This window comes from Melospiza melodia, chromosome Z (genome assembly GCF_035770615.1).
Source record: "Melospiza melodia melodia isolate bMelMel2 chromosome Z, bMelMel2.pri, whole genome shotgun sequence".
Lineage (NCBI taxonomy): Eukaryota > Metazoa > Chordata > Aves > Passeriformes > Passerellidae > Melospiza > Melospiza melodia.
In genome coordinates, this window is record NC_086226.1 from 69,546,453 (window position 1) to 69,569,356 (window position 22,904).

At 38.2% G+C, this 22,904-nt stretch overlaps 1 protein-coding gene across 2 annotated transcripts in view; it reads right to left on the bottom strand.

Annotated features, from left to right (window-relative positions):
- Positions 1 to 4,604: 4,604 nt before the first annotated feature.
- Positions 4,605 to 22,904, bottom strand: part of SUSD1 (sushi domain containing 1) — a 49,317-nt gene continuing 31,017 nt past the window's right edge. The window contains exons 12-16 of one of the 2 annotated variants that reach the window (XM_063180844.1): positions 15,431 to 15,524; positions 14,114 to 14,369; positions 10,525 to 10,564; positions 8,401 to 8,494; positions 4,605 to 5,678 (exon numbers count right to left, since the gene is read on the bottom strand). In XM_063180844.1, coding sequence (XP_063036914.1) covers positions 5,540 to 5,678; positions 8,401 to 8,494; positions 10,525 to 10,564; positions 14,114 to 14,369; positions 15,431 to 15,524 — 623 coding nt within the window. In that variant the 3' untranslated portion in view covers positions 4,605 to 5,539. The remainder of the gene's footprint in view (positions 5,679 to 8,400; positions 8,495 to 10,524; positions 10,565 to 14,113; positions 14,370 to 15,430; positions 15,525 to 22,904) is intronic. The other variant, XM_063180845.1, reaches the window with a different exon arrangement.

Sequence of the window (22,904 nt, forward strand, 5' to 3'; positions counted from 1 at the left end):
CATAATGTGTTTATCCAGCTGTGAGCTGGACGTTTTCTCTAGAAGGGCTTCTCAAGATTGGAGAGCCAATACTGAAAGCTTTACTGAAATCCAGAGAGATTGCATCAGCTGGCTTCCCTTGATCAGCTAGGTGGGTTATCTTGTCATGAAAGGAATCAGGTTTGATAAAGCAGGATTTTCCCCTCATGGAGCCGTGCCAGCCAAGACTAGAGACTATGTTGCTCTTCAGGTGTTTTTAATTATCTCCCAAAATAATCCTTCTGTAATTTTACTGAACACTGAAGTGAAACTGACAGGCCTGTAGTTTCCATGGTCCTCTTTCCTGCCCCTTTTTGAAATCTGGAACAATGTTCATCAGCTCCAATCACCTGGGACATCTCTGGATTACCAAGATTGCTCAAAAATCAAAATAGGATTTGCCATGACATCATCTAGTTCTTTGAGGAAGCCCATCAGGCCCCACAGATCCGTAGATGTTCAACTGGAGCAGCAGATCCTGCACAGCTTCAGGGTCAACTGGGAGTTGATCATTCTCACAGTCAGGGGGAGACTCTCCAGCTCAGGGTACTGAGATCGCCTTGGTTCATTATCCACGTTGAAGATGCAGGCAAAGAATGTGTTAAACACTCCTGCCTTGTTCCTGTGCCTCTCAGCAGATATTTATAATTGCCACTAATTTGGCATTCACAGTGATCTGATTCTGTTTTTCTGTGCATGAAGGAATACTCCAGGTTAGAAGAAAGGACTGGATAAGTGAATGCATGAAAATAAAATACCCAGAATGGGTCAGAATTCACAGGAATACAAAATAAAATGAAACTTCATTTTAAGTTTCATCAGCTAAGGGAAAAACTAAGACAGCTATTGTACACAGTTGAAAGGGATAGCTGAGAGCTGGCTTTCACCAACCCTACCCTTTGTTTTCATTATATTAGTCTTTATTCAATGTATTGGCACAGTTGATTTGTGATCATTAGCTTGGAACATCTTCACCAGACTGCTGCCTTTTCACTCCTCCCAGGATGGCTGCAGGAGTGACTTTTATATGAACTGTTACCAAACCAGGCTAAAATATTCCATGCTAAAAGCTGCTCAAGAAAATCTGGGCCTTTGGAAATTACTTTCTGTTAAGAATTTGCTTTATTTCTATAATTCTTTCTCTGTTGCTTCTCATTCTACTAGTATTTTTTATGGTCTTGGGGTAGAAACCAAGGTTCTCCATTCTTGCTGGGAAATTTTGATTGTATCTTCAGTTGGTTACGTGCAATGGAACAAACAGAAAAAAACCACACATACACACATGTATATACATATTGTGCATGTATAGTGTACAACATGGTAATCCAACAAGGACTCCAGGGAACATAAAACATGAACTGCAACTGAACTGCATAAATTTTGATGTCTCAAGGCTGGGAAAACCCTAATAAATTGTTGTTGTTCCTTATTCCACTGTGAGATTGCAGGAACAAAGGCACTATTTCTGGAAAAATACACAAAAAATTTGAGGAAAGAGGGGGAGGAGAAAAAAGAGGACTCCAGAGTAAGTCTCCTCTTTTTCTTCTGTGACTAAGAAATGTTCTCTCCATTTTGTTAACTTCAAAATGGAAGTAGCTCCATAATAGCAATACCAGAAATTAAATGAGTGTACTCTGACTCCTCAGACCTCATAGCTGTCAGAAATGAAAGGACAGTGCCTGTGTTGTCCAAAGAGTCATTCTGCTGCTGCTGCTAGGAACTGCAGTACTTCTGCAACGCTGACACTTGATCCCTTACATTAGAGCTCAGCACTGAGATCGCCAACTAATTTCACAGAATCTACTCAGTATATGATTAAGGACACCAGTTCCCTCCTTGAAAGGATTGCAAAGCTAGACTTTTCACAGACTTTCATAACTTCCTAGCAGTTCTACCACTAGGAGCACATATCTTCTCATCTGAGCTAGAGTCCTATGAGCCCATGCTGGATTCTACCTGAACCATGCTGAATATGAAATGGCCTCACAAGATAATGCAAGACCTTGGAAACAGGAGTGGAAATTGAGAGTAGTTAAATCTGAGAACATACACAAACACAAGGAGCAGACTGGCTGTCCTGGTTACAGCTGAGGTAGAATTTATTTCTTTTCAGTAGCTGTTACACTGCTGTGTTTTGGATTTAGAATAAGAATGGTGTTGATAACACACTGATGTTTTGGGTTTTGCTAAATAGTGTTTACCCTTAATCAAGGGCTCTCTTTCTCCCTTGTCTCATGCTCTGCCAGTGAGGAGATATGCAAAAAACCCAACAAACTGGGAGGAAGCATAGCTGGACAGGTGACCTGAAATGGCCAAAGGGATATTCCACACCACAGAATGTCACACCCAGTCCATAAACTGGGGGGAGTCACCCAGAAGCTCCTCCAGTCTGGATCCAGGAGGGGCTTCTGGCATCTGTCAGTGGGCAGTGAGCAATTGCATTGTGCACCACTTGGCTTTTTCCCTTTTCACTATTCTTCTTCTTCACCTCTATTATTGTATTTTGCTTTATTTTCAATTATTAAATTGTTCTTAGCTCAACATGCAAGTTTTACTTTGATTTTCCTCCCCTTTTCACTGGATTTTGGGGAGAAGGGAGGGAGGGAGTGGCTGTAAGGTGTTTCATTTCCATGGACTTGTGGGCTTAAAACCATGACACCATCTCACCTATCTGACCCTGTTTGTACAATTGATTGACAATATAAATAGTGAAACAAACAAGCCTGTCTGACTTCTGTGTTTATCATGCCCAAAACGAAGAAATTTCACCAAAAGGTTTAAAGGACTCATCAGACACATGTAGTAGAAACTGTATTTTACGATGAAACCCTTTTCATTTGATATACCATCACAACTACTTGCATAAGTGCTGGATTTTACCACTGCTGGATTTTACCATATTACTTCACAGTTATAAAATAAAATAGAAAAAATAGTTTCACATAAGCTTGCAAGACTTACTTATCCAGGACTAACCATTTCCCATTTCCTACAAAGAGGATTAAAATGATCCGCATATATTGCAGACACTGGTATGGATCTAAAGCAACGAGTTTCTCAATACAGCACATTTCAATATAGCACCATGAAGTGGTACAGATCAGCAGTAGAAGTAGAGTAAGTTCAGCTAACCTTACTTGGCCTGGGTGTGGAAAACCTATCCAAGGAAGCGCAGAGAAAAAATTGGAAAAAACCAACAAATTTCAGTGTTAACTGAAGGTATTAGAAATGTCTCTAGAATCACTAGAAATGTCTCCAGAATTTCTGGAAACATGATAATGTGGTTATGACATTGCAATTAGTTCAGTAGAAAAGCTTGGGAGCAATATAGCAAGGGTCTAACAAAAAAAACTGTTAACATTTGCACATCTATCTGAGGATGGCAAGGTTAAATTAGTTCTGTGTTCTTTCTATATTTAACTGAAACATATATAGGTGGAAGAGAGATAAGTAAACATGAAATAATAAGTAATAAGATAAACACAGATGAAGATATGCTCACAGCCAGAGGTAGGTCTGCCAAGAGTCACAAGGGAAGCAGAAGGAATGAGGGAAACTTGCAGAACTGTAACTGTTCTGGAAAATTGAAGACGACAGACAGTCTTGCCTCATCTCTTCTCCCTTATCAGTCCATTCCCGAGTATCAGGAAGCTACACTGTGTGGAGATGTCCAAATCAGTCATTAGGCATGTTATCTAACTACCAGCAGAAGCATGGATGTTTTGTAAGAAAAAACCTTCCTCCAAAAACTTTAAGAAAAAGCAACTTAGGCAAATAAGAGGCACACAGAAAAGAAATAACCTGCTGAAGATTACACAAAGACCTCCAGTTTTCCAATTATACATATTGACAAGATGGACTTTATAGTCCTGATTAAGTAGCATACCGGAACACTGTTGGTCTCAGTAAAGCATAAAAAGAAGTTCAGTTTTTCCACTGAGGATGGCACATCTGTCTCTCCAGCCTTTCCAGCTCTCCCTTACGCAGGAACAGCTGCTCATGAACTCTCTCTAAGGACCAGAGAAGCAGGAGACTGAATCAGAATGGAGTCATGCAGTTCATACTCTATACCAAACCTTGCAATTCATTCCATTGAGAAAGGGAATTAGGCATGGAATGTGTGATAATGAATTCCACACAAGAGACTGAAAAATTAAGGCATGGTTTTGTTTTCTTTCTCAATTAGCTACAGAAAATGCTATAGATTTTTAATCTTTAATGTAGACAAAGGTGTTACTTAACTATTAACTATTAACTTGAAGGACAGCTCTGGAAATGCTGGATAACAGAAATGGTATCTGCCCAGACCTGGAAAAGCACTCTCAGCTGAATGCAGCAACTGAAAACTCTTTCTGGCTGTAACTCTTCTTTGCTTCTAACTACGAAATCTGCTTTGTACTTTAAACCCTAATTACATATTACAGAGAGACAGAACATCTAAAATTGTAAGGGTAGTAGGCATCAGAATCTTAGCAATTCAGAAACTTAACAATTCCAAAAATGTGCAGCATATATTTAAAGTGGTAAAACACAAAACATAACTTAGGAAAAAATACATCACAAAATCAAAACTCCTGTTTTTTTTATTTCACCAGTTAACATCTTTTTTGCTAACATATAACAAAGCAACTTGTGAAGAGGAGTGGAAATAATCAAAGCCACTTGATTCTTTCTTACAGAAGAAAAAAATGTATTAACTGGGAGTATGCCATAGGAAATTGGTTAATTGTACTTTATTAAGTGACTCCAACCAGATGTTACACACCAGACAATTAACTAGACAATGATTTAATGGCTTTACTCAGCTGTAATTATAGAACAGAGATTAACAAAACTACACTTAACACAGGAAGGTCCTTCCTTAAATTAGTTTCACATGCCAATAAAGCAAGCAGCTTTTGAGCAAACTGCAGTTTTATAGATTGGTACATTATTTGCAATTACTGCTAATTGCTATGAGCAATGACTGCAATATCTCTGGAACACATTAGTTGCTGACACTACTTGAATGTGGCAACTTATGGCTAACAAGTATACATGTCACTGATGTATCATTACTTTTAAGTGACTGACAGAAGTGTTCTACCTTTATAATTGGAATGACAATAGGCACTTTATCTCGCATAAGGGTAGGTCTGTACTTTTGTTCCTAATAGGCCAGTTTATGTGTGCAAAGGTATCGAAAGTAGCAGTTAATCCTCAAACAGTCTCAGCTGGATCAGGGGATTATTCATGTAATCAAGTACAATACAAGTACTCATTATCAGGCACTCATGCAGCTGGAATAGTGGGAAGACTGTGACCAACACATGGGATGCATGATAACCTGCTTGTGAGGGAAGGTTCTCCTTCACACACCACACCATCTGGAATAAGGCAAGACAATAAACATCCCACTCCAGTGACAAACACATTTAAACTGTCCATGCTGTAGTACATATGTGACAGGCAGATACCAGACACATGTAGGCTTTCAAAGAAGAGCACATTTTTTTCTAAGCTGACTTCAAGGAATAAACCATCAGAGAAGAGAGACACTTTCAGTCTCTGGGAATGATGATGCAATCCCTGTTTGTGCCATGTCTGCTGTAGTAGATAAACGTACAGCCTCACAGGCTACAGCAGCAGGTGGGGGATGCACTGAGCTGCGGAGACAAGACCTGGGGAGAAAAAAAATTCCAGTTAAAAACATGTTATTCGAGACTCAAGCATAGACCTGACAAGGAACTTGTATCACTCATATTGATTAGATACATGACAATGCTTCTGAAGTTTTCTGAAAACGCATGGTGGTGCTAAAAATCCTGATCACTACAGCCAGTGTGAGATGGGTAGGAAGCATTCCCATAGGTTACCAGATGATTACCTGACCAATGTTAACCTTGGCATCAACAAAACTGATGCCCAGTGCAGATCCTCAGAAATCTGGAGTTACAGCACTGTCCTTATGCATATGAATGGGCATCACATACAAAAGAAAGGAAAGAACTAAGAGGAATGGAGCAAGGTGTATGAATGACAAACCACCTTAATAACAATTATGGGCTGATGCATTTTTGAAAATGAAAAATATAATATCTAAGGACATCAAGAGTCAGACTTCACCTAGTGAATCCAGTTCCAGACTTTTACTTATTGAGGAACAGTTGGAACTGCTGTCAGCAACAACTCCAGCAGGAATTCACACCCTGAATTCCACCCATTGTGGAAACATAATTCCTGAGACAGCAGACATGTGGCAAGCTGGTGAGCACTTGAATACAGTGGCTCTTTGTGACAGAAGCTTACAGGGACCCCAAGAAATAATCCAAGACCATTCACCTGACACCATGGCAAGATCAGCCATGCCATTACTGACAAGTTTGCTTAACCTCCTCTTGCAGACCACCCAGAAGCTGCATTCAAGCAAATGGTTCCCATGCCTCCCTCTCCTACAGTTCAGAAGCACATGGGCATTCCGTACCATTGGCACTACCAACAGGAGAAAGTTGATCTTTATATAGTGGCATTTTGTATATTTGCATATTATGCTTCCAGGCAGAATCTTCTCTGCCAGGCTAAGCAACCCACCACTAGAATGCCCTGTTTAGGGTATTAAATAGATCCCAGGTCTCTCTTATCAAATTCCATTCTCTTTCTCTCCTACTAGGCCACATCTCTTTTGGAGTACAGTGTCTAAAACAGGACCATGGTTTTACAACTGTAGGGCAGAAGGCTAACTTCACATGAGTTTTTTTCAAATCACATTCTTACTCAGAAAGGCTTTAAATTGATGGCTAATTATAACTAAAATCACATTTGTTATTTAAAATATTCCAGATACTTCTTTGTAAGCATTGTGAAGGGTCTTATCACAACTGACATCTGGGGTTTCCCTTCTCTGCCTACTGCTAGGATGGGGCAGTTTTAATTTCTGTCAATTATTCTGTCTGATATTCCTTAGAACAGAGAATGGATTCAAAAATTTCTCTGTACATGGGATCAAGGGCCTAAAAGCTACTTGTTGACTTATTAAGTCCTTGTCCCCTACAATTCGCCACTGTCAAATTTACTCAATGTAATCAGCTCCCTAAGGATTTCATTTTCTCTCACTCCTTTTGAAAGAAGGCTGAAGTGGCAGTTCAGGGTCTCTCACAAGCGGCTCATACTCATACATGATTCTTCCAGTACTGTCTCATACCTCAAATCACTCTCCTATCACTATGAACCTAATTGATTTGACATAGCTTTGAAAAGTACTTATATCCTTCTGCCACATTTTAGCCAGGAAAACTGAAATAACTGAGAAGCCATGACAGCCCAGGGAACCCCTTCCTCCTGCAATAAATCAAAATAAATCCTCTGTCAGGAGTCAGCTACTTTAGAAATCAAGACAGTAAAAGGCCCTTCTTTCTCAAATATCAAAGCTGAATCTGAAAACATTTTCAAAATCCCCCAAAACAACAAAGACTGCAAACTCAAGTTTACCACTGCATTCTAATACTAAGGGAAGCCTAAGATCTGTTTATTCTGTTTATTTAGTAACTTAAAGAAAAATATGAGACCATGGAACTTTTAATTCAGAATTTTGATTGAAAGAATGGATTTGAAATTTAGACAACCACTGACAATCCAAATAAATCTACCTTCTTCAGCCCTATATATGACTAATTCCTTCTGTTTCGGAGCAGCAAACAAACAGCTTAACCAATCAATGCTATATTTCATAGTCCCCAAGCTGGAGGCTCCTGACCTTTCAAGGGAAATATATCAGAAGCCTATTCTTGTAGATATGCATACTGAAACAACAACAAAGTAATAGATTTTAGTGAAGAGGTTTTACAGGTATGTAGGCATTTCCAATTACATAACTTGCATATTTCTTTTAACTTTGAAAGGATGACAGTCATGAAGTTACTGACTCTGCTTGAAGGATCATGAAACATAAATTAATAAATCTGCTAAAAATTTTAAACATGTTTTTATCATGGCCTTTAGGTAAAACAATTCTTTTCAGGCTTTTTGAATAAATTTGGGAAGACAAAAATTAGCTTTGTACATAAGCAAAGTGCATCAACATTTTGACAGCATATAAACTTCACGTACTTAATTCCCATTAAATCAGAACACTTCTGTACTAAAGTCCAGGTTCTACTCACTGTCTTAAATTCTTCTTTTATTAAGATATGTCCTACATATGTCTGATGCTTTGCCAGAAATTGCAAAGATACAGAGGACATCAGCCCAAGCAATGGACAGCACCAGTGGCCACTGAAAGCACTCTTGATTACAGTTTCTAACCACCCATGATGCCTAAACCAAGCACGTTGGCAAGCAAATCTAACTGAAAAGAAAAAACACGTGAAGGAGGACTGCAAAATTGGAGGCAGCAACATCACATACCGTGACACGGAGAATGACAGGAACAATATAAGGCAGACAGCAGCCACTGACCCTAATCCAACAGCAGTCATGTATTGCAGAGTGGGTGACAAATCTGAAAGAAAGCATCAAACAACTCAAAAAAACCAATAAAGTAGTGCAGCATCAGTCTTCTCATAGCTGAAGTATAGCAACAAAACCCAGATGCTGGATGTACACTCAGTTAATGAGACTAATGGAGCTGACAACCTGGTAGTTACCATCCAGCTGAGGAATAAAGAATAATTAGAGTATTAAAAAAAAAATTGGTAAAAAATATACCTGCCCTTATAGCACTATAACACCAGTTTCCATCAGCAAATTACACATCTCTAGAGAAGATGCCAGCCCTGCATAAAGGTTACAGAATTGTCTTCCCTACATATTGTCGACTGAGTATCATAAAAAACCCTAAAACTTCATTTAACTTCTTTGTGGCAGAAGAAAGTGTGCTTTTAATACAGTTTTCTACCTTTTTATGACAATGATCTATCACACAATATCTAGCTAGATGGCACCTGAAACAGGGCCATTTGGATTAGATTTAATTTACAGATTTATCTTCCACAAGTTGAATTAAGAAATATTTCTCTAAAGATTCAGCCTCTCCAGCTGCATAAGTACATTAGGGTAAAGGACACTGACTAAAAGTCCATGGGATAAAAAGGCAAACAGATTTACACCAAAAGCCTGACCAGTCCTTCTCTCTTCTTTCTATGCTCATTCTTTTAGCCCCAAAACCAAAATCCACCTATTTTTAAGACAGCCTCTGATGATGTGCTGCCTGTTGAAAAATGACAAATTCAGAACAGAACAGTTCTGTCTTTCCACAGTTATTCTACAGCTATTGCCTGAACAGTCCTAGCAATGGAATTATTGAACTTAAGGAGTCTTTCATCATAGCACAGTCTCCACAACAAAGAGCTGCCTGCATTATATTTTAAGTGTGGTGATAAATGAGCTAGATCCTAAGAGTAATTAAAGAAAGAGTAACTAAACAAAACCTAGAAATAAACACAGAGTTGTCACCACAAGATCAGTTAGAGAAATAATTTGATATGGAGGAGGTGCACCTCAAACACTCCATGCACCACATGATTTGACATCATTCCAAAGTACTGCCTCATTTTCCAGCATTACTGCCTTTCCTAACTCAAATTTGCAAGACTTTCAATTCAAAAGCAGATTTTAGGGCTCATAGGAGACTCTAGTGGTGCTGCTTTCTTTGTCAGAAAAGGCAAATGTTTGCTTTTTGCTGAGACATGAGGTGTGAGGAGGAGTTTCAGCTATGGTGGAAAGGAAGGAAAGAAGTGGATCCCAAACTGCTCTGAGATAAACTCATTAATTGGAAATATTTTGAAGTCAAAAAGTAAATCAAAATAAAACCACACTGAGAAATTTACAGGGTTTTAAAGTTCTGCTACTTTTATACTTAAGAAACTGTACTTACCAGTATTCAAATTAGCCATATTTTTCATTTTTGCACAGTATCTTCTGGTTTTTTTAAGATTGTAAAATTCTTGATGGACCATCTGAACATTCTAAAATAAAAATATTGCCTCTAAAAGCTAAAGCATATTGTGGCAATGTGTTTCCAGTTTTTGTTGTTGTTGGGATTCTTGTATGTTGTTATTGGTTTTGGTGGGGGGGGGGGTTTTGTTGTTTTTTTTTTTTTTTTGTGGTTTTGTGGGGATTTTTGGTTTTTATATAGTTTTAGATTTAGTTATTGTTTTTGTTCTTTAACTGATTTTTTAAATCTTTAGACCAATATAAAACTATCTTAAAATACACTTCCAAAATGTCACGTTTTCTGTGCTTCAAATCCTTTGTGCACAAAAATTGCTGTAAAGATTTAGGTGTGATGCAAAGAAATAACAACAGTGAAAACCAGGGAAAACAGGAGAGTCCATTTTAGAATGGACTGCTGAATCCATTGGAGTGGAATAGTGAAAAGCAAGAAAATTTTTCACTCTCTAATCTTTTCAATCCTTGAAGTCAACAGATCATGAATGGCAAAAAAAGAAACAGCCACAGCAATTATTAGTTTATGCTTCCAAGCAAAGCCATGACAACTTAGATTTTTTGCTGAAGGAAAAATTTACTTACTTTTAATTTGTGCCCAAACAGCACAGGACTGTGTTCTTACCTAAAAAAGAAAACAAAAAAAATCACCATTTCTCATGAGAAAAATTTATTGTTATTAACACCCTCTGAAAGATCAGCCATCAAAAAAATTACTATTGGGAATGGAATTTGTTATTCCCTTGCTAGCAGCCTCTATATTGTCTTAAGATATTATAAATTATAAAAATAAGATTAGACATAGAACTTTGCTGAAAGGTTGGCTCTAGCTTTTAACTCATTATTCTTTCTTTCTTTTTACAACCTTCCTTCCATGGAAGGCTTTTTGACATTGCTTTGATCAAGGTTCAGAATTTATGAAACGTGAAGATAAGGATAAATATGCTGTGTTAACTCTCTCCCATGCAGAACATGTATGTTAAAGTCAGGTATCTGATGGCATGTTTTACAAATACTAGATGTAGCATTTTCTTCAGTTATGATAACATGCTTGATAATTTTTAATAGCTGTATAGAATACTTACAATTAAAGAAATATTTATCATGGGTCTGCTTTTGCAGACTTGTTAAGCAAGTTTGATTTTTTTACAGTAAGCTTTGGTCTCTGTAGAGCATTTTTCCCCAGCTCTTCATAGCCAGAGATACACAAAAAGGTCTATTCTAGGTTCTATTATCTATGGTGTAATTACTGTGAGGTGTATTTTTGTAGTGCTTCCTGCTAAATGACTTTCACAGACTTTCACTTAATGCGTACACGATACATGCATTTTTCATATTGTAGCAAAGTGTGTGTTATGATGTTCTGAATAACTGTATGTTTGAGAAAGGCTACAGTTTAAAGCTTTTGGATTAAAGGATGAAGGCACATTTGTGTGAATAATCTCACTTCTGTGTGCCTGCATGCTTGAATTGTCAAATCTCAATGATTCTTAAATCCATTATTGATCAGGAGTTTTCCAGTTAATTAAAAACACAAAAGACTGACAAGAAAAATCTTCTTAGAAGTGGGAAGATAAAGGGATGGTTTAGAAACCCAATCAAATGCCAGATTCTGGGGCAGAGGTGTGAGTGCCATAATTTTGAAATAGCTATAGCTAACTTCATGAAACACTCTAGTGTGCAGAAAATCAGACATCTCCTGCCTATCAGAGAAGTTACTGAGGTCTCATGAATCTCAGAGAAACAAAAAATAAATAGAAAGTCAAAACCTCACAGCAGACACCCTTTTCAAGACCTCCAAATCAGAACAATGGAAAGATGAACACGATAATATGTTAGGGATATTCAGTAATAATGTTAATAAAAATCAAAACCAAGCAATGATTTTGCAGCATGATAATACAAATGGTACCATTTTTAGTATGAAAGGAGATAGAAGGGACCCTTAAGGATGCCAGAATATGAAAGGGAATAATGAGAACATTAGTTAGGAGCCTATTACATCTATTTCTAATTTGTCTGTATTCAAATGGAAATGTGCTAAGAAGTAAAACACACTTCAGAAATGCTGATTTCACAGGTATTAAAAATTGAGGGCCAAGCATTTTTTTAAAAAGAAGACTGAGCTCTTGAATCCAAATCAGTTACTTAAGTAATCACATTTTTAGAAATGTGACAAAACCCAACAAACTCAACAACCTGCAATTCATAATTCCAATTTTTTTTTCAGGTAATACCAGCAATTGCACAAAATAAAAGGGCATGACAACTGAAGATAAACCAATACTTTTGAACCAGCAGTCCAACTTCCATTTTGAAGAAGCACAGCTGCAAACCAAAGCAGTTTGGTATTTGCAACCCCGATAATGATTCACAACTGTTGCATATAACTCTGTATATTTCATCAACCAACAAAAGCCATACAGGAAAGTGTACCTGAGGGAGATGATGCATTTTTAATGGTACGAAGCAAGAGTGACCTCTACAAATAACTGTAATATTAATCCATCAAATCAGTGCCCTAGAAAACACATCTGCAAATATCAGCAGTGAAAGATCAAGAAATAATCCATAAGAAATAATAATGTCAGTCAGAAGCAGCTTCACAAATGGCTTGTAAAGATGTGTAAGAATCTACTTTGCTCTGTGCAGCAAAAACCTCCACAAAATAAAAGAAGTTAAAATACTCCAGTATTAGAAAACACTGAGGGGTAAAGAGCTAGGGAAGCCAATGCATAAACCCCCAGGATAAATAAACTAAGCCCAAAGATATATTTAGTAGTGCTTGAAGAGGCCAAACTTGGATACATTTGACTGATTAACAATCCTGCTCCACAGAGCACATTTTTCTATGAAATACAGTTCATTGTCCAAATTCCAAGATATTTTGGATGTCAATGTTAATAACTTAACACTACTTATGAAATGAAATGCCTTCTACTGTAATTTTCCTACCTTTCCCCTCACACAATTAATTAAAAAATTATGACAACAGACTTGTATCAGGATCCAAAACCACTTCATCTCAGCTATAAAAATTTCTCAGGCTATTGTTAAATAGTACTGCACCGATTAGTAGATACAAGAATCCTCTTATTAAATGCACTTGTTTTATTTCATTGACTTTGAACTGAGGCAGTTACAGGTAAAAGGTAAATCCTTTTACTCTAGAAATACATTTTGATAGTAATACACTACTAGGATAACAGCACTTTAGAATATGCATAAATGAGGATGTTACTCACTATTTCTTAACAGAAGCTGTTTTAACTTACTGAGATTTGGGTGTAGGCTTCCAAAATTGCAGAGAATTATTTTTAAGTGACTCATGGATTAGTTTTTGCATGCCTCCTTGCTTTGTGCTGTACACACAAAGTCCTAAAAACTCTATTTTGATGTCAAGGTAAGGTGCTGTTTAGGTGTTTCTTTCTTTATTAGAGGTTGCTTAGTTCAATTTTTGTATTTGACATTCAGGAATTGTATTGCACACAAGTAGTTATCCCTTTCCCACACAAGAAAAAGTTTCTAATGCTGAGACTTATATTATAAAAAAATTTAAAACTGTTGACTCCTGAGATAGATACAACTGGAAAACTAGATAATATGTACATTTTAGAAACTTTTTGTTTCTAATTAAAAATGCATATTTACTTTAAAATGATAAAAATATACTTTTTTTTTTCAAGGCTTTCTCAATAGAACTAGAGTTTACATTCACTGTCTTTTGGAAGGTAACAACACATAACAAAATATCTTTTTCCATATAATTTGGAGAATTGGGACATTTTAATATAAAATATTTAATTAAACATTAAAATGGGTGAATTCATCATTGCTAAGGAGTGATTTTCAAATTATCATACTAATCTCTTTTAGTACATTCTGGCACAATACAGATATCTTCAATTACTGTGGGCAGGGATGGCCATTCATTTTTAATTATTTTCCATTGTTTGACTTTTGGCATTCAGAGTTGCTTCAACATTACAATGACCTAAGTACCATTAAGGAATTTTAAGAGATATTTAAAGAGCTTCAGATTTAATCTAATTCTGTCAACTAGGAGATCCTTGAAGTGTCATAAAAACTTAATATCCAGCTAACATTTTTGTCTTTTTCCCCAGCAATATTTCATTCAAGAGGTGTAAAGAAGAGGTTTTAAAACATCCATTACCTTATTCCACTCACTTATTATTTTCAAAAAAACACAATACTCTTCTCCCAGCTTTAAAGGAGCATTATAAAACTTCCCATAATAATGTCTGTCTCCAAGAGCAATTGACATATTATCAGCAACATCCTTTGCCCGAAATTCAGCTGCCACATATCCTTTAATGTCAGTGGTGTTACTAAAGAAAGATGTAGCAGCAAAGGAGTCACAAATAAAAGTGCTTTGCAAATCCAGAGGAAGCACAATCACTTGATAAAGACTAGAGTGAAACAAAAGAGAAAAGTAAATATTAGCCCTCATTTCAATGAAATAGGCATCAGATATTAATTAATCCATACTGGTTTTTACTAACAGCCTCTTAACTGTTTTTTATTAACAATGTCCAATACAAACACTTCCTATACTAAAATATTTCTCTGTGTGTGTGTTCCATTTCAATTTTAACTAAATGCACTGCATGCACGATTTAGAGCTGCGTCTTATCACATTCATGTTATTGCTACATGCTTATTGATGTGCAGAAGAACATAAAACTGACATCAGACTATCTCCTCCTCCTCCTCACACTGAAGCTCACCTATGAAAAAATACACAATTTTCTCAAAAAATTATTTGTAAGTTCAAAGAAACAAGAGCTCTTCTGTTGAAAGGAGGAGTGGACAGGTACCATTAAAAAAAAAATTTAATCAAATCTGTCTTCATACCTCTCAAAACAAAGTTTATTCTATTGTATTCAACCATAGGAAGACTATTCATTAAGGCTGTTACACCAGCCATTTCATGAGACCTTCATAGCTTTCAAGTATTTTCTGCTTCAGTGTAATATTGAGTAACCTTTCATTTCTGTCTCAGTAAGGGATCAATCCTTTTACTCCAGAAATACATTTTGATAGTACTACACTACTATGAAAATAGTATTTCAGAATATGCAAAAATGAGGACATTATTCACTATTTCCTCTGGCTCTGGGGGAAAAAATGTACCATTTGCATGAGTTCATTGGAAAAGAAAAATCACATCAGTAGAGGTGTGTTTGTATCCATCAATAAAGATCTACTGTAACCTCATTGTAGATAAAGAGAACAGAAAAACAAAATCAAACCACAAAGCCAGTGGTGAAAACTCACAATTATCAAACTAGGATTTTGTTCCAGAAAACAGCAAAAAGACCTGAAGCTAAATCTTACTCTGCTAAGGGGAGAGAAACTGCGAGGTTCAGTTCAAGTCTTTTTCTCATTGCTAAAAAAATAATCTTGTCACCCAAAACAGTTCTAATCTGTATGTAACATGCATCTGCAGAATGTTTTTTGAAAGACAAACCTGATTGGTCCATTTTGATCTTCTGCTTTCCGGAGTCTGAGCAAAGGTGCAGAACCTTTTACTGCAACAAATTCTAGTTCTGGGAAAGGGGGATCTGAAAAGTGAATAAACACCTGTGGTTCAGAAAGGTTTTAGAAATATTTCAGGCATCAGTTCCTAGCAACCTTTCAGTTCTTTTTTCAACTGCTAGCTAGCTCTTCCACCAAAACATCCTCAATTGAGACTTGAACCCCAAACAGCTAAAGCCTCCAGGCAACATAAATTGGACAAGAAAAACACAGAGCAAATATGATCATGGTGGTCTGGCAGCCCCTGTACTTCTGCTAGCTGGGAAAAAGAGAGATGCTCAAAAATCTCTCTTGGTGGTTGACTACAGAGAAATGAGCCTTTCTGACTACAGAAAAATGAAGGCTTTGTTGGAGGAAGCAGTATTACTTACTAGACAACTGAAATGGTCACAGAGAAGAAAAATATCAAGAGCCCATTGCAAGAAATACAATGGTATGAATAGAAGAGAATTTAGTAGTGCCAAAAGTACTTTCAAGAAAGCAACTTCCTTAGATACTGCTCGTAGTCAGGTAGCAATCTCCAGGCCCTTAAATTGGATTTCAACATGGATACAGAACTCTAATCTGTTTTAGTGGGAATTTGCATCAAGGGCAAGGCTGAAAAAATAGTTCTTCCTCAAATTCCAATGGTAATGATGACAGCTGCACACTGAAAAGGAAATTACCACTACCAGCCTGGAAGCAAAGCTGAAAATAGATTCAGTGTGTACAGCCAAGGGGGCAGAGTGTGAAGCATAGACATCATCTAGCCCAGAAGTCTAAAAGAACTTGCACAGGTAAATACAGGTATAGCTAGGCTTTTTGAACACCAGTGTATCAGGCTGCTGATATGATATCTGACTGAAGAGTAAAATTGCAGTGCTTATGCCCAGAACACCAAGGCTGCAGAGCTAGAAAGAATAATCAATATCATGAAGAGAAACAGAAGAAAATCAATGCAGATTTCCCAAACTGAAGTGACATCAGGCAGAACATTGCCGAGATGCATGGATTTTTCAAAGATCTGGAATACAAATAGCTGCACGTATCTTTTGAAGTGTAGAAAATCATTAGTTTTGCAGGAGAAAATGAGGCTTGTTAGAAAAACAGTCAAGAGGGTAAGTAACTGCTAAAAAGGGAGCTAGAAAATCATGTTGAAAGCAGAAGTACTGGGGTGCAGGAAGGTTATTAGAGGTTAGTACTGCTAGCATTTTGGTAACAATCATGGTGCAAAATCCCAGTATGTACAGATTAATTTTGCTGCTCAGTGTTAGAAACACAGAGATTTTACAAAAGGAGAACTGAACCACCCTAACAGCTGTTGTTGTTCAAAACTGGGATTAAATTCACTAGTACAAAATACAAGGCGATACACCTGGGCTTCTAAGAACAATCTATGCTGAATATTCTAATTGCCTTTGAGTAGTAGAAATGGCATATTAGTGTATCTCAGAATGAGTGCTAGGCCCCAAAATGACAACAAAAAGCAAGAATCCAGAAGGCTGCTATAAAAGGCATATGAATCAGGCTAATATAACACTAGAATAGTAGCACCGAAAATACACAAGGCGCCTGTGTGACCATTTCATATGACCTCTGCTTTAAACTCAGATGAAATTTATGAGGGGATACAACTTTGGCACAGTGTGCCCAAAATAAAGCTAACAGGCCATACAAGCATCCCTACCAAGAAAAAACCTCTACCCCTTGACAAAAATCATCCTCAGAAGAACCTCCTGAAAGCCTACCTACCCAAATAAACTGCTTTGGTAGTTCCCTTTACCAGGTTATCTTTAAAACCACAGTATGGGTGAACGACCAGTAAAGAAACCAGCTATGAATGTTTAGGATTGAAATGAGAGTAAGATTTATACAATGGTCTACAGCTTCCTCCCCTGGGAAAGCAGAGGGGCATGCACTGATCTCTCCTCTCTGATGACTAATGACAGGAATGGTCTGGATTTGTGTCAGGGGAAGTTTAGTTTGGCTATCAGGAGAAGGTTCTTCACCCAGAGGGTGGTTGGGCACTGGAACAGGCTTCCCAGGGAAGTGGTCACAGGACGAGCCTGACAGAGCTCAAGAAGGATTTGGACAATACTCTCAGAAGGCACAGGGTGTGACTCTTGGGGTATCCTGTGCAGGGCCAGGAGTTGGACTTTCACAATCCACATGGGTCTCTTCTCAGCATATTCTATAATTCGCTGAAAGCAATTGCTCTACAATGACTTGCTTCCCTCTAGCAGAGTCAGGGCAGAAAACCCTTTCTGAGAGTTTTCTGAGTTAATGAAATGTACTGCATGGCTTCCTGCTGGAACAGGAAACATTCTTTGCTCCTGTTTTCAATACATCTGCAGCCACAGATACTGTAAAAGGTACAGGCAGAATTTCTATCTGAACAAAATAAAATAAACAACTAATATTTGACAGCCAATCTTTAGGCCCTCTGCACTTTGCAAACTTAAGGAAATATTAATTAAGAGACAAAAATTATCTCTTCATTTCAGTGGTTCCTTAGCACAGACACTGTCAATAGAGAGAGTGATGGTAAAATATATCTCTCAGGGTGGTTTTATCTGGTATACTCCTTCTATCTTCCTTTCCTTTGACATTTAGTATCACCACAAGACATTATTATTAATTTCCCTAAAGAATTTTTCAATTTCCAAGAAAAACTTGGGAATTTCTTCTCTAATGCCAGCCAGAATGACCATTGCATGCACAAGAGGAAAAAGATGTGGACTCAGATGACAAGAAGATGGATGATGACTAATTTCATAACAATTTCTATTTTCTTTAATTTGACAGGAAAATACAAATAATGAAAATAAGTAGCCATCCAGAACTGACAGCCCTAGTAAGTAAGTAAAAGAGAGAAGAATCTGAAGAAACACATAGTGCTGTTAAAGGATGGAGTCTTTTGCTATGTTTAGTTTCTAGTAAAAAATACTAGTTATTAAAAACATCAAGCACACAGAAGACAATCTACCTGTTTTAATAAAAAGAGTGAACAGTTTGTAGCAATGTGAAGGAGCAATAACACTAATAATAATATAATTGAAAAGAGTAGTTTAATTTTTGCTTTGGTGATCAGAAAATAAACTCTGAAGAAGTTGTTCCATATGCAGTATTTGCCCACTCTGACTTTTTTAATAAAATAAGCACTTTGCCCAGAAATTCAACACCTAAAAATATAATTTAAAAGAAGTCTGCTGGGAAGTCAATATTATTACCAACCTAAAAATTCTCTTCTTAAAAACACTGACTTAACACCACAGAGAACAGCTGGAGGGAAAAGGGGAATACTACAGAGAAGAAAAGACTTGCACTAGGTGAAGAAAACAAGATCCTCCAGTCTGTTCCGGTCCTGTTACCACCTTGCCTTTCTTAAAGAATTAATTTTTTTAAGTCTTCACAAGCAGAACAGACTAGCCTATCTGTAGCAACACCAGGAAAACAGAGAAGGGCACAGTAAGAAATCAAAGTCATATATTCATAGATTTATGCATACATTGTCCCACTCTAAGCACTTCCTTGTCATATCAGTCTTATGGTTAGCAACACTTGAACATTTAATACAAAGGCTAATTTTCTACAGTGATAATCCATCTTCTGATTTTCTCTCTGAACCTGAAGGCAAGCCACAAGGAAGAAAATACATGCCAGGAAGTGCTTCCTGCTGCAGCAACACTGAGAATCATCCCAGGCCTCAAGGCTGAAGCCAAACCCTGCTTGGTGTTACACTCTAAGGGCAATAACAAAGCTTTAAAAATAATAATGTAATTGAACAACAAAGTTCAAATTCACATGGCAATTCTTCACCAAACATGACATTCAAAGAATCCAAAGACTCTTCTTAAGGCTGGGTTTTAAATAAAACAACCCGTTAGTGAAACAAGAACATTTGCGTGATCTTAATTCCCTGCACACAAGGGATTTCTTTCATCTGATGCCTATATAACTTAGATCAAAGTTAAAAGGTGTTTCTATAGCTTGAGTTATAGGACATCAATATAACCTGATATATCTATATAACCTGATATCAGTACAACTTGAATCATAACTTTCTATATTAAGTAACCTGAATCATACCCTTTTATGCCTATATGAACTGAATCATAACTTTTTATACCTATATAACCTGGTAAAAAATAACTTTCTGTACAATGTAAAGCCTAGTATATGTTTAACTAGCTGCTTAATGCTGAATAGACAAAAAAGAAGACAAAAACACACCAGGTGGATAGCTTCAGAAAGAGATAAGTGTAGTAGTAATGAGAAATTGGCAAATGTAAAGCCACTTAGTCAGAAAACAAAGAATTTAGGCCAGCCAGGACCAGACGGACCAAGGAACCCCATAACTGTGCATACTCCGAAGACAAAGCTGAAAAGTTCAGATGCAAAGAAGACTTTGGAATCCTTCGTCAAAGACCCCAGATGACCCCCAAACAGGAGAGGCACAAGTGCAGTGCAGAGAGCTTTTTGTAACCATGAGACCATACCATGTAAATTAGCTCTGGCATTTATGTGATGATGTTGCAGTGACATAGTGACACGAATCAATACTTACTCTATAAATATACCACAGCACTTGACAAGGGTGGGTGAGCTAGGTGGAGTTCTGTCCTCACCACCAGCAGTAAAATAAACAAATACCTACTCTACAGACACAGTTCTATGGGGTTTTATTTACAGCCTTTTTTGGGCATCACATGGTTATTTGAGGGCTTTATGTCCAAAAAGTTTTTGCTGAATTTAAAAAAAAATAAATAAAAAATACTGCTGTAAAAGTAAAACTAAAATAAGGTAGAGATATTAATAAAATAGAAAACATTGTTTACTGTTTTTATTACTGTTTGAAGAGTAATTAACTTTACTGCACATATTGAAATAAAATTGTTCTAGTACAGAGTGAGAAGAGATTTTTCAATTAGAGAGGAACATGATGTAAAAAGAAGGAAAGAGGGAGAATAAATAAATCAAGACCACATCTACAGAAAAAATAATTTAGACTGTCTTTAAAGACTGGTCATTTCTGGAAATCCCACTCATGTGACGCCCTTTGCTGACTGTGGCTTTGTTCCCTGCTGTGTGGTGAATGTCACGCCACGCTGTTGATGATGAGGAAGGTGTGAGTGCAGCGAGCAGCCGTGCAGCCGGAGCCGGGGCGCTGCCTGGCCAGCACGGCCCCGCTGCAGCCGCGCGCCCGGGCCGGCTCCGCTGGGCCTGAGCCCTGCTGCACAAAGCGGCCTTTCCTCCTCTCGGGGACAGCAGCGCCCAGGGCCAGCACGCCCGCAAAGTTAAACGGTCCTGGGCAAGGAGAAGGGGGAAAGCGGGGAGACGTGCTCCAGGGGACCGGGGCTGGCACCTCTCATGCAGCAGCGACTGCCACCTGCCCTCAGCCGCGAGCGAGAGCCCGCAGCCACACAACCGCAGGGAGCCCGCTGGGCCCCGTCGGGCGTCTCCTGTGTCGGAGCAGGGCCTGAAGGGCCGCGATTCCAGCTGCAGAGCACCCCTGGGCCAGGAACTCCACCTTTAAAAGTAAATTCAGCCACATCTCGCTGCTTCCTGTATGGATCGTCTCTAGGGCGCGTTATGGTCGCCTCACTCTGCTGCCATGTGCGAGCCAGGCCGATCCCCATCTCCTGGCTCATCCCTGCCTGCTCATTTCTATGGTTTGTCTTCTGCTCCAGTTCTTCCTGTGGCAATTTTCCCCTGTGATGTCTAGGAACAAACCGAGGTGTGTTGAGTGCTGACATCTGCTGTTCTGCAGACCAGGGGCAGGTGTTCAGGGGCTGGCAGCAGAATGGGAGCTCGGTGCTGTTGGCTCAGGGTGTTTGGATTAGGGTCCTTCCACAATGACACCCTCCTAGCCCCAGAGAAAGAGGTCTGGTCTGAGACCCTGCAAACAGTGCTCACTGCTCTCACCCCAGCTCCTAAGCCGATGGCAGGACCTTGCCTGGGTAAGCAGAGGGGTGCAGCACTTTGCTGGACTCTCAGGGTAAGCACCCAGGCCTACAGCGCCAGATACTTCCTATATCCCCTGCCTTTGCTCAGCACTCTGCAGCTCTCCCTTCCTCCTGGACCTTGCCCGAGTGTCATGGTCCTGTGCACGACCTGGAACTGCTTTAATGGGATGTGTGGCACAGGAGACTGGCCACATATCCGTATGTTCATATGCACCAAGATGAATGCACCTCCCTGGCCATGGGAGAGGATGAAAATTTGGTCAGGGAAAACTCAGCAAGGTTTCTTTGGTGCTTTCAACTAGAAAGCCTGACAGAAGACACCATGTTTACTTTTCATTATTTCTCTTCCGTGAGCAACACACCCAAAGCAAACAGTATGGAAATCAGAATTCTATTTCTCTTGCAAAGCATTGGCTGTAAAGCATTGACTGTGTCACCGATATTAATTGCTTTGTAAACAGAATAAGAGAAATTATCTGAGAGAAATTATTATGTTCATGAGTTCACAGAAACTCATGAAAAACTCTTACTATGGAGGAGTTCAGAAAAATTATAGTGGTGTTCATATGAACTTAATTATCATGCATTTAAATAATCTCTGCACAAAAATACAAAGTGTATGCATATGTATGAAATTATTTATATGACTGGCAGCTAATTTCCCCCTACATTAAAAAAAAAGTAATCATGCTCATGTTTTCATCATTTCTCTTCCCTCATTATATAAATCAGAAACTCCTTTCTTGGCAATTCCCATGCTCTGATGCTGCACACTTTACTGGATAGTTTCTCTGGAGGTACATGATGCTCTGGTCCTCTCAGAATAAGAGCTATGAGATCACCACGCCTCCAACCGTCTTTCACTTCCTCATTGGAAAGTAGATTTTGGGTTTTCCCTCCTTTTCCAGACCTTAAAGAACTCCCTTTATGAAAGAATGAGTATAAATGTTTTCCATCCTACATCAGATCAGAACAATAGTCTATCTTTTATATGCATGTGCACATTCAGAGACAGATGAACAAATCAGACATCACAATCTGATCTGTAATGCTGTACATTTTCCACACACCAAGACAAAGGGCTCTACAAGATTATACTTGTAGATATGATGGATCTATATATGATGGAATACATTCTCCTTATTCAAGTAACTTTCTAAACTTTCTGCTTGTGAGTCTACTTTCTCACTCGTGTTCATATGAAGACAGAGATGAGACACATGAGTACATGGCTTGCAGACAAATCTTGGGCTAAACCAAAAAGAACAGCAGCTGAGAAATACAGGAAGTACTACAATTATCTGAGGTACACAGACTCAAGGTCAAGCCTACTCAAACCCCCTGGAAAGTACATGTACAAATATGTAAGGAATTGCAGCATGTGTGAATAGTATGCCTTGAGCAAACTCAAAATACAGCTTGATTGTAATCAGAAAATCAAGATGAGGAAAAGCAATGAGA